This window comes from Charadrius vociferus, unplaced genomic scaffold, assembly GCF_000708025.1.
Source record: "Charadrius vociferus isolate BGI_N301 unplaced genomic scaffold, ASM70802v2 scaffold276, whole genome shotgun sequence".
NCBI classification, from domain to species: domain Eukaryota; kingdom Metazoa; phylum Chordata; class Aves; order Charadriiformes; family Charadriidae; genus Charadrius; species Charadrius vociferus.
Genome location: NW_009649075.1, coordinates 1,149,859 through 1,164,352, shown reverse-complemented (window position 1 = coordinate 1,164,352; position 14,494 = coordinate 1,149,859). Strand labels below are relative to the sequence as shown.

At 46.0% G+C, this 14,494-nt stretch overlaps 1 protein-coding gene across 1 annotated transcript in view; it reads right to left on the bottom strand.

The window, feature by feature from the left end:
* Positions 1-9,302: 9,302 nt before the first annotated feature.
* The window catches only part of GPR20 (G protein-coupled receptor 20), an 11,155-nt gene continuing 5,963 nt past the window's right edge, over positions 9,303-14,494 (bottom strand). Inside the window, exon 2 of the mRNA XM_009888177.1 lies at positions 9,303-10,385. Within this exon, the coding sequence (XP_009886479.1) occupies positions 9,303-10,364 (1,062 nt within the window). The 5' untranslated portion in view covers positions 10,365-10,385. The remainder of the gene's footprint in view (positions 10,386-14,494) is intronic.

Below are 14,494 nucleotides of genomic sequence, written 5' to 3'. Positions count from 1 at the left end.
TTTTTAACCGGCCCCCAGGCCCCTGCGGCCTGCCACAGACAAGAGGAATTCCCTGCCTGCAGCTGTCTCTGCCAGGCTCCTGCCCCTGTTTTTCCATCACAGCTGTAACTGCAAACGCACACTCTGCATTGCCACCCATACTTGCTCTGCGTGGCTCTGCACACCTATGCCCCGGTGCAGGTGTCCTACCCTGTTCTGTGCGTCTCTCCCTTCGGACTCTCCTGCTCCCTCGTTCAGCATTGCTGACAAATGACCCTCCAGGATCCTCTTGGCAGAACCAATTGATTTTTCTCACCCCACAGGAGCTTGCAGGACAAGCAGCTGCTCTATTGATGTTGAACGTTAAGTTGCAAATAGCACATCCGCATCCTCAGTCCTGGCAGCTGCTGCTGGTGGTATGAAACGTGGCAGCTGGAAAGACAACGTGCAGAGAACATCCTGCCTTCCTCCTCCAGTCCTCATGGGCTTGGAAGAGCTACACACATGGCTGCCAAATGCAGAGTATGTGGGCTTTGCTAAGCAGGTCTGACGAGATAGTGTAGAAGCTGAAAGGAGTCTAAAAATGTTAAAGATACACATTGGTGTTGGCAGACCTGGAGCTCTGGGTGGTGCGTAGAGAAGCACCATGCTGCCATGGTCCTTGAGCGTCAGCTGTGTCTCTTGATTCATCTGTGTCACTTCCCATCTGCCCCAGGGTAAAGAAGGGGTTTAACCTACATTAAACCAATTGATGGACTCACACCCCACTGTCTCCCATCCTCGTCTTTCTCAGATGCCCCTACTTGAAAAAGGCAGCTGAAACATCTGAAGAAGCTCAGCAAATAACCACCAGAAAGTCTGACCCTGGAAACATGCCTCATAGGAAGAGACAGAGTAATTTAATTTTTTTCAGAGTGCAGGAATGGAGTGTTGTTTACAAATACCTTTGCTGAGAGAAAAAAAATCTGGCACTGTGGGGTGTAGTAATCTGTTAGACAAAGACAGAGCAAATATCTGTGGTTTGGAATGTAACACTGCAAAGACAAAGGCAGTGCTTTATCTTCTCTAAACCTCACAGACACATTAGAGCAAAACTGCAGGCTTTTTATGAAAAAGGGGCTCCAGTTTAAATGGGTTGATGCTGGAATGACTGGGTGAGGCTTTCTCATCTCCAGTAGGCAGGCAATAACCTTACAAATAAGTCCTGCTGCTTTCTAAGTCCTTCCAGCCTTGAGAGGCAGCAGGGTCGTTGTGCCTGGTTTGATATTGCAGGGGTTAAATATACCCTACAACGGCTTGCTGAAACCTCCTCGGGGCAGGTAAAGCGTTCGCAGTGGCAGAACTGTTAGGATTGTATAGATAAACCATCCAATAGTTTGCTTTAATTATGACAATACCAATCTGTTTGCTTTGTGCAGTGTTTGTCATAAGATGAAGCATGGTTACCAAAATTATCGTGTAGTCTTGTCTGTATATAATAGCAGGCCAAGAGGTTAGGAGAGGAAGGGTTTCCGGGTTGGGTAGGAGGCACAAAGTAAAGCTACCAGATAAACAAGCCATAACTTCTGTCAAGAACCTATCAACAGATTCCCACCGCATGCACTGCGAATGGGCAGCTGTGCAGAGAAGTCCGTCTGAACCGGCGTCTTGAGCACCGCTGTGTTTTCCAAGCGATGCTGGCAGGACGGCATTTCCAACTCTAAATAGTATCAATCAAGAGAGGCCTGCCCTGGGAAGCCAGGATTTGGGCAGTCTCAGCTATCCAAAACATCAAGGGCTTGCATATTGGGCTTTGGTCTAGGCTCCTGTCTAATGAGCTTCGCGAATTAATTTATTGGGGTCCTTCTCTGGCTGGAGAGTTGCTGCCTGTGAGATCAAAGGGAGGATGAGCCAATGGCTGGGCTCTGGCCCAAGGCTTTCATGCTGTGCCCTACTCTGATATGGACTTCCCCATGGCAAGTCTCTTGGGGAAATCTGTTTAACTGACCTGCCGCAACCTCCACTTTTCTCCATCTGTAGAGACAAACAAGCATTTCTAGGCCTGTTTTAGAGGCCTCTTTTGGGGGAGATGGAAGTAAAGCTGCTCTGAGTAAAATCTTGGCTGTTATTTAGATCCTGGGTGCTTGAACCACATAGAGGGAATTTTGTTTGGTTGCTTTAAGGTCATGTCAGGAAAGTCCTGTTAGGGACCACTGAGAGACGAAAGAGAAGCCAAGGGGTCTTCTGCAAGGGAGAGAGGCAAGGCCTTCAGGGCATCCCTAAGAATACCTCTTCTTGGGCTGGAGCTCACAGTAGTGCTTGCTCTTTGGCTGTTCCTACTGAGCAGAGCAAAGGTGACATGGTGGGAGAAGAAGAGATGTTTGGATCAGAGCTCTTCATTGATATTTTGACAAAATAAAAACTCTATTCTGGCAGATCTACACCTTTATGGAGCATTGTTGGCACTTCACATCCCATTCAGCCCTTTTACAGCAGCTGCAAGTCAGATGTGTTACCTGAGAAAACTGGACAGAGTGGGTGATTGGGCTAGAAGGAGGCAGGTAAAGAGATTTCTTTGTCCAGCTCAAACTGAGTCAAAAGGACATAACATCAAGAGTGATGGTGGACATACTTGTCCATGTTATCCCTTTGTTTTGTCTCTCCTTGCGGTCCTAAGCATATTTCATTTTATTGGTGGGCTGTTGCCAAGATGGCCTTATATTGTTAAGTCAATGAAGAAAGCAGACCAGCAAGGGCTGCCAGTTGTTTAACTTCCTGCTATTAATGGAGCTTAAACTAAACATCTATGGTAAATATTTCCCTTTGCTCTTCTGTGTCCCGGTGTTGACAGGTGATGGACAGCAGTCTGCCCTTCTCAATATGAAGACTTGGGTTTATTAAGGCAAATACAGGAAGAGGAATAGAACTGGGAGAGACCTACTTGCCTTCTCATTGGGATGGCAGAAGCTCCTCTCTGCGAGCTTCTACTGAGATTGCCATGAGGTGAACAAGGACTTTTTTCTACATGTAAACTCAGCATCATTTCATCTGACAGGCTCTTTCTTGTTTCATGGGCAGCTGGAAAGGAGAACCTCAGTCCTGAGTTGGGCTTTTACCTCTACATAGTCATGAAGGAAAAGCAAAATCACTTGTGTTAGAACTCAGACCCGTACCTAAATTGATCTGATCTCTGACGCTATAGTCAAGCATCCTGAAGGACAGTTTCATGAACTAAGACCCTGATATACTGCCAGCATTGGGAGATTATAAAAACACTTAGAGAATCTCAGAAGACGCTGAGGTGCTGGAGCGAGTCCAAAGACAGGCAATGAAGCTGGTGAAGGGTCTAGAGTACAGGTCCTATGAGGAGTGGCTGAGGGAACTGGGGTTGTTCAGCCTGGAGAAAAGGAGGCTGAGGGGAGACCTTATTGCTCTCTACAACTACCTGAAAGGAAGCAAGGTTGTAGCAAGGTGGGGGTTGGTCTCTTCTCCCAAGTAACAAGCAACAGGACAAGAGGAAACGACTTCAAGTTACACCAGAGGAGGTTTAGATTGGATATTAGGAAAAATTTCTTTCCCAAAAGGGTTGTCAAGCATTGAAACAGGCTGCCCAGGGTGGTGGTTGAGTCACCATCCCTGGAGGCATTTAAAAAATGTGTAGATGTGGTGCTGAGGGACATGGTTTAGTGGTGCACTTGGCAGTGTTGGGTTTACGGTTAGACTCATTGATCTTAAAGGTTTTTTCCAACCTAAATGATTCTATGATTCTGTGATTTTATGATTCTAATCTCACGTCTCTGCCAGGGAAGCTTTTGTGCTTTTTGCAGCATCTGCTGGGTATACAGGAGGGATGGGGCCAGGTCTAAGCAAAGCCAGTTCTTTGCCCAGGGTAAAGGACTCTGTTGGTCCAAAGTCCTCTTCTCAGCTTGGTGTGGAACCGTTGTATAGATGATTATATGGACAGCCAGCACTCAGCAGAGGAAAACATTGGCCTGCACATCTCAGAAAGCAGCTGACTTGTGGCTACACACCCTGCGATGGCAAAAAAACATGTAGCCAACATGCACAACGGATGCTGCTACCAGCCCATGAGAACACACACTGCACTAGATCCCCTCCTGCACCCCTTGTACCCTCTTACGAAGGGTGGAGGGATAAAGGCTCTCTTCCCAGCACACAGGAGAAATTCCAGTCTTCTACTGCAAGACCACAAAAGCTCAAATGGATGAGGGGAGATCACTCTTGTCCTTTTCCTGGGCCTCACCATGCAAAGGGGATAAAGTGCTCTGCTTTTAGGCTTTTTCTTCCTAAAATGGGAGTCTTCCAGCTCTGATCCAAGCACTGGAATCCTACCCAGAGCTCCTGTTTTGGGACTGATGATGCCCAGAAGGAGAAAAGCAAGCCAAGCCCTCACTTGTTTTCCTTTGTCATCCTTTGCTGGATATCAAGTCCCTGTGTTCCCTGGCCACTTTCCCCTGTATAAGCTTCCTCGTCCTTGTTCTCACCAGCCCTCCCCTCTGTGGAGCTCCACTTGTTGTTTAACCCATTGGCTTCTGCTCCTTTCTTTCCTCCGTTTTTACTTTGTCTGAAGCTCTGGTTCCTCCGCTATGTCTTCCTCATCTTCCTCAGTCCCACAGCAGCTGTGGGGGTCTGACCAACCCTTTCCTCCCAAATCCTTGCCCAGAGCCACTCCTGCTCTGGAGGTACAGAACAGGCAGGGTGGCAGACCCGTGTTTCTTCAGTGCTAGTGCAGGTGGCCTGTGCTGGTAGCCCTAACATGGACAATTCCACTTTCCTTAGCCTTTCCGCAAGTTGAGCCTACACTTGCTAACAGTACTCGTTAATGCTGATTAGGCTGACTAATGTGACTCTTGTGCACACATCTAAGGGGCAGCAAACCCCATAGGGACAAGGAAGGAAGAAATTGCCTTTGCACATAGCTGGGCTGTTTCCTCTTTGCAGTTATCAAGACAGTTGTGGAGGAAGGGCAGAGCTTGCTCGGAGCCCAGGAGGAAGCTAGTCTGGCAGATAACCCCACGTGTGGAGTCAGGGGCTCCTTTTCTGGTGCAGAATTGGAGATTTTCAGCTTTGCTGACCCCAGCTATGTTTGCAGTATGACTGAGGGTTGGCTGTTCTCCACCTCTGCCTCGCTACAGGTTTCTGGGCTGTAATAGGAAATGCCTTGCAAAGACAGAAATGCTTTGAAACATGGGCTGTGCTGGATGCAACGCAGGTGAGACAGCAGGGAGAGAAAGAGGTTAAACTTTATTCCTGGGTACCCATCCCCTGGCATGCCAAAAGACTACAGACATCTGTGTGTTGTGATTCAGGCAGGTGAGCTCATGGTTAGCAGAGATCTCTTGTCCCAGGAATGGCTGAGATCCGAGGAAATATATGTGAGATTTCTCATGGTCTTTATTTGCTAGCCTCTGGGCAGCTGGTAGAAGAGGATATTTCTGATTCGCTTTATAGGATTTTAGATGCACAAGAGAACCGCAGCACATCAAAGAGGAATGAATGCTGTAATTCCCCTGGAAGGTCGAGGCTTTTTACAGAGCTCTTTATTGCTGTTAAGCTCTTTAGGGAACGCTGTATTCTGTCTATCACAGACTTGGTGGTGGTAGTATGATACTCAATGCCCATCCATCCCTATTACTATTTCAGCCTCTGGGTAATGATCCAGATCCTCAAAGGCTGTTAAGTGCCTGATTTAGTTTGAAACCATTGGGAATTTGGCATCTAAATCTTTAAATGCCCTGCAAAAGCTGACTTGTATGTGCTTTACCTTAACAGTCTCTGTATGTATTTAATGATGCATGGGGTTACTCACATTGCCCGTGGAGGCTTTCCTATTGTGTCGTGTGTGGCTTTGGTTATGCTGTTCTCACCAGAGAAAGGGCAGGTTGGGGTAGGAGTGGGACTATCGCAATCCCTGTGTTGGTGGTCACCAAGCAGCAACCCAAGAAGATACGCTGAGCAGAGGGATGGTGCAGGTCAAGGGGCAAGACACCTGGTCCCTGTCTCCAGAAACACAAAGAACTGGGGGAGGTTTCAGCAGCAATGAGAAGTGGCAGGTGGAAGGTACCATTTGGAAGAGTATTTCTGACGATAGCTGTGGTTTTGATACTGATTTTCAACATTGTGCTCTGAGCAGAAATGGGTGACTTTAAATGGGACAGAAGTTTAGCAGCTGCTGCACCCTGAAGAAAAGCAAGATGTGTAAACGATATGGATTAAACAGAGACCAGAAAAAGTCACTGGAAAAATAGGGTAGTTTGGGAATGATTTAGCTTCTTTCCAATTTTTGGAGGCTGTGTGGTAAGGGACCAGACCCTGCTTTGGTGCTGCTATAAAATGAAGAAGGACAACTGAAAGCTCTGGACGTGGCAATAGGCATTTAAAGAGAATTATCCAGTCTCAGGTCGCCTTTATGGGGACTGAATAATACACTGACAGTAAAGGGAATTCAGACTACTACAAGTTAAGTTTACAGCAGAAAGACAGACCTTCAACTGAGTCTGTTTAGGAACTTAAAAATCTAAGCAAATAATCTTAGAGATTTTATACTGACCTCAAATGAGCAACTGCACTGAGAAAGATGTTAAGACATTTCTCTATATGGCAAAAATACTGTTGACAGCAAAAGAAATGGAGGTGTGAAGCTGTAGCTTGTTGGAACAAAGAAACTAAAATAAGCTATGGACTGAGCCTGCACTTTTCCTCCTGTTTCTCTGAAGTAGTCTTGGCAAAAGACAGTACTGTTAACAGCTCTGTGTACATGGCACACATTGTCATTACAAACAGCTTAGATGGAATGGAAAGGTCTGAGACTGTTGTGGGTTGGTGGGCATGAGTTTTGGGGATTTGCAGGGAAGCACAGACCTTTGAGACATAAGATATTTTCTCCAAATGAAGGACTGGTGGAAAACAGTGGCAGAAATGTGAAGCAGCCAGCCTGCCTGAGAATTCAGAGCCTAATCCGTCTGTGCTGCTGCATCATTTAACAGAGACTTGCCAAGAAGGTGGCGTTGGCTGTTAGATTCCTGTCAGTGATTTACAGATGAATAAGGAAATCAATGATGCAGAAGGAAAACAGAGTACAGTTGGGCCCTGGGAAAGCTCACCATGTTCATGGCCATGGCTAGAATGGGAAACGATGACCAGGACAACAGTCTTACATCCTATGGGGTAGTGCCACAGTGTTGGTGGCCCTCATCACAGCCTCTTGGAAGGAAAATCTTCAAAGGCATAGAGCTCCCAGCAGAAGGGCACTGAATCAGCTGTATTGCTTGGGAAAGCCTCAAAGAGGTCATGTAACCAGCAAATGGCAATTGCTGTGCCCCAGGACAATCAAGAGCCTGAGTTAATGGACCAACTGCAGCTGACAGTGTCATGCTGATGTTCTGGGTGAGACCCCTGTGTAGCCGACTCAACACTGCCCATTTGTAGCTTCCACATACGTAATTTTATTTCAGGTGCAAGACTCAGCTGCTGAAGCAGAAGTGAATGCTATGGGATACCTGAGGGTAGGGCCATCAGGACAGTGCAGGACTTGCAGGAGAACCACAATCTTGTGCAGCAGGACCTGGAGGGGTGGTGACACTCCATCGTGCCTACCATAGCATTAGTCACTGGTCTATTGGCAACCGAGCCCTTCCCTTGGGGGACTTTGGTGGTGGATTAAGAAGCATGCGTTAAAGTATCTCCATCTGCAGGTGGTGTCTGGTGTCCTGTTATATCCCTGGAGATCTAGGCAGTGTGGAGGCTAGGATCACTTGGCTGGGACATCTCTGCTTCTGTGAGCCGAATCTCTTTCTGTGAACTCCACTGCCTGGAACAGGAACTGGGACACCCAGTGCTCCTAGGGACAGATATACTCATCTCTGAATAGATCCCTGTATTGCAGTTTAATTTTTATTACCATTGGATTGGTTAGGGGAAACATATATGTGTTGCAAGAGGCAAACTCTTGCAAATCCAGTTGCAAGGGGCATTTTGAAGCATTGGTTATGTTGTGTTCCTGTGAAATGGAGAGAACTGTCCCATCGCCAGACCCCAGGGAAGCAGAGTACTCTAGGATACCCTAGCTCGGACCAACCATAAAGCCTGCTGTTCTGAATGGTAACACCAGTGAGTGCCAGGAAAAGCTGCTCACTGGACTTGATGAACCCATAGTAGTCTTCCAGAGGGGCAATAGGTATGTGAGTGAGGAGACATGGAGCAGTAACACCAGTTATTGCTGTTCACACTGCAGGTTGTGCAGTTTTCCTATGAAAACTTTTTGTATTTGCGTTGCTTAATTGGTACAGTGTAATCTACAACATTTTTCCAGCATCTGTAGCCTCACGTACCTTTTAAACATGGCTCTTAAATCATCCTAGAGACTTTACACTGGGGTGAATTTCAACCTGCATGCCTGAGGTGGATTCTTTTTTTTGCCCTTGGAAACATCGGCATTTAAGTGATTGAGTGGATGGACTAATAGTGGGAATTAGGAAAGCAAGCCCTGATTCTACAACGTACCAGGAATAAAAATTGAACAATAGTATAGCATCATAGTCTGGTTCTGCTTTTCATCTTGGCTGTTCTTCCGGGAAAGAGAGCAGAACAGCAGAGTTTGCTGGAAAGAATGTATGTTCCTTTTCACAGCTTTTTTGTATGTTCATCTGCAGTTTAGGGGATTTAGTGATCCAAATGAAGGTGGAAAATATCCTTAACCTCTCCCCAAGCCCAGACAATGTGTATGAAAACATATACACCCACATGTATTTTTTTCTTGTAGCGGAAATAGCGAGAGTACACTTTGCTGCTCGACTTAATCTCCTTTTCCCTGAGAAGGTTCAAACTTTTTCTTAAACAAATGAGTCGTTACTAGTGACAGGTGGGTTGGAATACTTTCTCTCCCACTTCATTGGCATCTTTGTAGTGGATAGCTCTGGAAACATCTCTGTTATCATTTACTCCTAAGCACATGCCCAAGGCCCAAAGGCTTTCATAGAAAACAGAAATTTCCTGCTTTCTAAGTCACCCTAGGAGTGTCGCATTACGATGTCAAACACAAAAAGAAAACCACAGTAAAGAATTTGTTGCTAGCAAAATGTCTGTATTAAAATACAAAGAAAACTTTCCTGTTGGGAACAGTAATTAATAGACTCTCTTTTGTATTGGCACTAACAGCACTGCAAGTTCCATTTTCCAAACAGACCACAATGTTTTTGAGGAATAAATTCCACCAGTGTCATTCTGAACCTCAGCCTAAAAAACATAGACGTCAAAGACAATAGTAGTGTGCATCCTAGCAATTTTCCAGCATCATTACACTGGTTTACTGCATCAGATGTGTGTTATATCTGGACACTGCTTGGTGATGGCAAGCTCACAGGGCTTCCTATTGTGTTTGAGAAGGCAATGATTGCATTGGAGCCCTTGGAGTTCTTGTTCATACCCAGGATGTCTACACTGGTTTGCTCTGGCTCGGTTTTCCTGAAGATGTTTTTCATGGTTGACTGAAAGTTGTTGGTCACAAAGCAGTAGACAATGGGGTCCATGCAGCTGTTGAGGCTACTCAGAGTCACTGTCACATGGTAGACGATCAGGCTGACATCATGGGGCATGCCTGGGTTGACGGAGATTGCTACCTGTCGCACATGAAAAGGAGTGAAGCAGATCATGAAGATGATGAGGACAGTGATAAGGAGTTGCACAGCCCTCATTCTCCTCTCCCGACTCTGGTGCATAAGGCTGGGCTTGGACAGAGCACACATAATCCTGGTGGTGAAGAAGATGATTATGATGAGGGGGAAGAAGTACTCACAGACCATCAGGACCAGAATCTTGGAAAGGCAGCACTCAGCAAACTGTATTGCCATGGTCAGGATGGAGAAAGTCACCACAGTGGCAAACATCCAAATGAAGACGCAGATCCCTTTGGCACAGGTGGGGTTCCTCCATTTACGTGAGGCCTCCACCTGTACAATTGCCAGATAGCGGTCAACGCAGATGCATGTCAAGAAGAGGATACTGCAGTACATGTTGACAAAGTAGCCAAAGATATGAACCAAGGAACAATTCAGGCAGTCCCCTGCACTATAGAACATGATGATCCGGACAGGCAAGGAAAAGCCCACCAAGAGATCAGTAACAATCAAGTTGATGGTGTAAATAACAGAGGTGGTTTTTGTCTTGGTACGGAAGCAGAAGACGTACAGCGCCAAGCTGTTCAGCACAACACCCACCAGGAAAATTATGGCATTGACTATCATCAGGGCAATCCACAGGCTGTAAAATTCTGTGTACAGTTCTTTGTCATGGTGGATGAACTTGGAGAACAAGTAGATGCTGGAATTGGGTTGCTGGGTGGAGTTCATAGAGTCAAGGGCTGGCAGTTGGGTGGAAGAAGTTGTCATGGTCACTGACTTCCCAGTGATCTAGAAGAAAAGAAACAGAAGTTTATTGATTGTTATGTCAGCATTCCTTAGGGCTTAAAATGTTGTCACCTAAGAACATTTTAACCAACATATTTTTACATCTTCAGTGGTTCAGTACATACAGCTGTACTCTCCAAGTGTCTTGTCTGTCAATAAGGGATTACCAATAATCGCTAGGGAAATACCTGGGTATTGTGATTTTAAGGCCTAAGCAAGAACAGAGAAGTGAATTATGCCAAAGGGAGCAAAAGAGAAGGGAAAGTCAGGGGAACGTACACACGCTCATGTTTGAGCCAGCCACATGGCCAATGGCCCAGAGAAACAGACAAGGTTGCTGAGTCCAAGGGTGCGTTGATGCTCATGGAGGGCACAGGCCATTTTCTGCTGTGACAGGGAGGGTCAGGCCAATATGAGGCTCCTATCAACTCTTGTTTCCTGAACATGACACTTATTCTTTTGAGTCCTTCCTCCATTGGAGCAGCTTCTTCCTGACTAGAGGCTCTTCCTGCCCTGCCATAGGAGTGGCATAGTGCTGGCAGCCAGAAGACATTTGCCCAACCTATTGGCTCAACCGTAGCTCCAGCATCTGAATCCTAAAATAGCACATCCCTTCCCTTGGCCAGGTGATCCCATTAGAGAGTTACGTGCAGCAGCATTTTCAGGAACTGTAAGACTTTCCTAAACTCAAAGGATGGCTGAATTTTCCAGGAAAGCAGAAGCAGGTTGTGTGGCATCTTCTAGAGATCTGCACATGCAGCAACAGCAGCCGGGAGATTTCAAACCAAGGGTGTCAGCCACTACTCCTGCCAGGGTTTGACAGTTTAATTTGCAAATCATTCCTGACTTACACACTATTTTAAACTGATTTGTATATTAAAAAGATAAAAAAAAGCCCAATATATACAGAGACTTGGCTGGTTTCAATAAAAATAAATGGTTGAAAAATGTCTGGAATATCTCAAAGCAGCTGAACAGGACTTTGAGGTTAAAAAAATCAGCTTGAATCAGCAGAGAATGATGCTGAAAGACTTGAGTTATGAGGGTTTGAAATCCATGCTACCAAAGAGCCAAGGGAGGAAGGACTAGGAGACAAGGAGCTGCAAACATCTTCCCAGCACTCCCAGGAACTGCAGTGTGCCTAATCTGCGTGTCTCAATAAGGAAGGCTTGAATTGCTGGGGGAGTCTGGATATCTAGCTCCCCCAGGCATGCCCCATCCTCTGGCAGCTGGCTTTCTGCCTGCACTAGTCGTTTTTGCCGCTTATGAGGATCAGGAGGATGGACCGAAGGTGTCCCATTCCCTGTGAGATGCTTCAAGCTCTTAGTGACCACATGCAAAGTGGAGGAGGATGCTACCTACGTCAGAAGCCTTCTAGTGAAAAGTGGATCCTCAGGAGAGTTCCTGCTGGCCAAAAGCAAATGTTTTGCTGGGACAGTCCTAACTGCATTTAAAGAGCATCACAGCAGCTCTGAGCCTGCCTGACAAGTGCCAAAGCCTTTTCCTGCCCAGCTACCAAGAGCTTCCTTGTTGGGCTAATGAACTACAACTCCCTGCTGGCTGTAACTCTCAAGCTCTTGAACTCCTCCACACCTCCTGACAAAAGCAGAAGGCCTCCAGCTCTCTGGAATAAAGAGCTGGAGAACTGAGATTTGGGAGAAGAGATTCCCAAGTCTCTGTGCATTTGCTGGACACAGCACTCCTGATACGTGTCACCAGTACTGAGCAGAGGGGAAGGATCAGCTCCCTCAACTTGCTGGCAATGTTCCTTTTGAGGCAACCTGGGAGGCCGTTGGCTTTCTTTTTTTACAAGGATGCATTGCTGGATCATGTGTAACTTGGCATCCACCAGGACTTTCAAGTCCTCTGCAAAACCACTTTCCATCTGTTTGGTGCATTCCTCCCATCCTGTTAAAGCCTCTCCTGGACCCTTTCCTGTCTTTTAACCTTCTGAACAGTGTGGTCCCAAACTGCACGCCTCACCAGTGATAATTTGATGGAGGTGATAACTCCCCTCCGTCTTGCTGACCATGAAACTCCTAATGTAGCACAGTATGTACTTTGCCTTGGCTGCAATGCACACTGCTTGCTGGTTCTTTTTCAGCCTAAGATCCACTGTAACACCCGTGTCCTCTTCAGTAGAGCAGTTCCCAGCCTGTACTGATGAATGGGGTCATACGCTATGGCCAGGCAGGCTTCTGTGGAGGACCAAGTGACCAAAGTGTGGGTGCTTTCCTGCCCCTTCTCACTTTGGAGAGGGCTGGGAATGAGATATATTTGGTAAATGGCCAACATTCAAGATCAAGTGTCATCATGGGATGCTACAGTCTAGTCATGGTTATTTTGTATGGCTCATTCAAGCCAGGTGAGCATGAAGCAGAACATTTGTTGAGCAAAAGCAGAGATTAGGACTGAGAATTTAGAAGGCCAGGTGTGAAGTTCCCTCTGGAAATTCTTGGAGAAGTGACTTTGCCATCATGACTGATCTTACGTCTGTTGGCCTGGAGTCTGATGATTGCTCTAGTTTCTTCTTGCCTCTCATCTAATCTATGGAAGTAGTGTGAAAGAAAAAGCTGGATTTTAATATCCTTGAACTTGAAAGGATATTTATATTCAAATGGCTTTTTTTTTGGTTTAGGTAGCCACTCAAACCCAATGGAATTGTCCATTGGAATGACTGGTGCTCAACCATATAGCCCTCCTTAGATCAACCCCAGTTGCAGATCATGCTGCAAGACTGAAACCATGAAGCCTGAGGTCAGACCACCTGCAATGTCCCAAAGAACTGCTGGGCAAAGAGGAGCAATCCTAACTTCTGTCCACTTTTGCACTTAGGCTGTCTCCAGAAGCAACTGGACATTGGAACATCTCGTGTTTCCAGAATGACCAGATTACCTCACCCTGCACTGAACTCCAGTGGCAGCCAAAGCAGCACACATATTCATATTATTTTGTCTGGATCTGATTGAGCCTGCAGGCTCCTGGGGGAGAGTTGTCTCTACATTTTGCGCTAATCACTCTCTGAGTGAATAAACAGGAAAAAACTGGACCCAAGACTGGCTGAAGGTAGTGGAATTGCAAAGTCTGGCACCTGAGAAAGATGCGTGGGGAGGATGCAGAATGCTGGCCCATTTTCTAATGGTTTTCTAATATTCTCATCATCTGATCTTCTCTGTTTGTTTGTTTTGCTCTTTAATTACAAAAACAAACTGAAAGGAGCAGATTCCTGGACCTACTCCCAGATTTCTCTTTGCAAGACGCTGTCAAGAGGAGCACTGTGGAAGCCACTGCACTGGTGCAAACCAAGAAATAAAGACTTTGTTGCCCCTTGAGTGCAGTGTATGCTTGCATGTCTGTGTTCATACAGATAGTTGAGCAAGGGGAGAAGACATGCTAAGACGTCCTTAGCATGCTCTAGAATGTATTGAGTTGCCTGTGGATTGTAATTTTAAGGCACTAGCCATTTGCCCTGATTTTATGTCTTGTTAGTAGCTCACCTCTGCTGGGAAGTTTTTCTTCAGGCTCAGATCCTTTACTATGAGCACCTGATATTCATCTTACATTTTTCCTTTCCCGCCTCAGTGAAATCTGTAACTCAAAATGAATTCAAATGTTCCTAATCCTCACAAATGCTATTGTTGTATGTAGGGCACTTTACAGACTAATAGAAAAAGATCGCCTCTGAGTACTGTCCATACACAGAAATTAAAATCATCAGCACATGCAGTGTGATGGCTTACGTAGTAACCTCTTCCACTGAGCCCCATGTGCACGGAATTAAATTCCAGGTACAGTAAACAGCTAAAAAACAGGTAGGATTTTGCTTGCCGGATTGAATATGTGAGGGAGGTGAGGGAGGAGCTGGATTAGAGTTTGTGTCTTTTCCCAGTCCATCGCTGCCCTCTCTGAACTCAAAATCCAAGCAACTACATGAGAGAAGTCCCAACAAATTTAATTAATTCTGAAGATTCCCTCACTGACAGGCTGTGGAAAAGCTGCTTCTTGTGCTGCAGTGGGAAAAGTCTTCCTCTAATCAAATTGTTACGATGGATGTTTGGGTGAATGGCCTTTTCCTTTCGTTGTGGGACTGCCCTCATCTCATGGCTCACAAG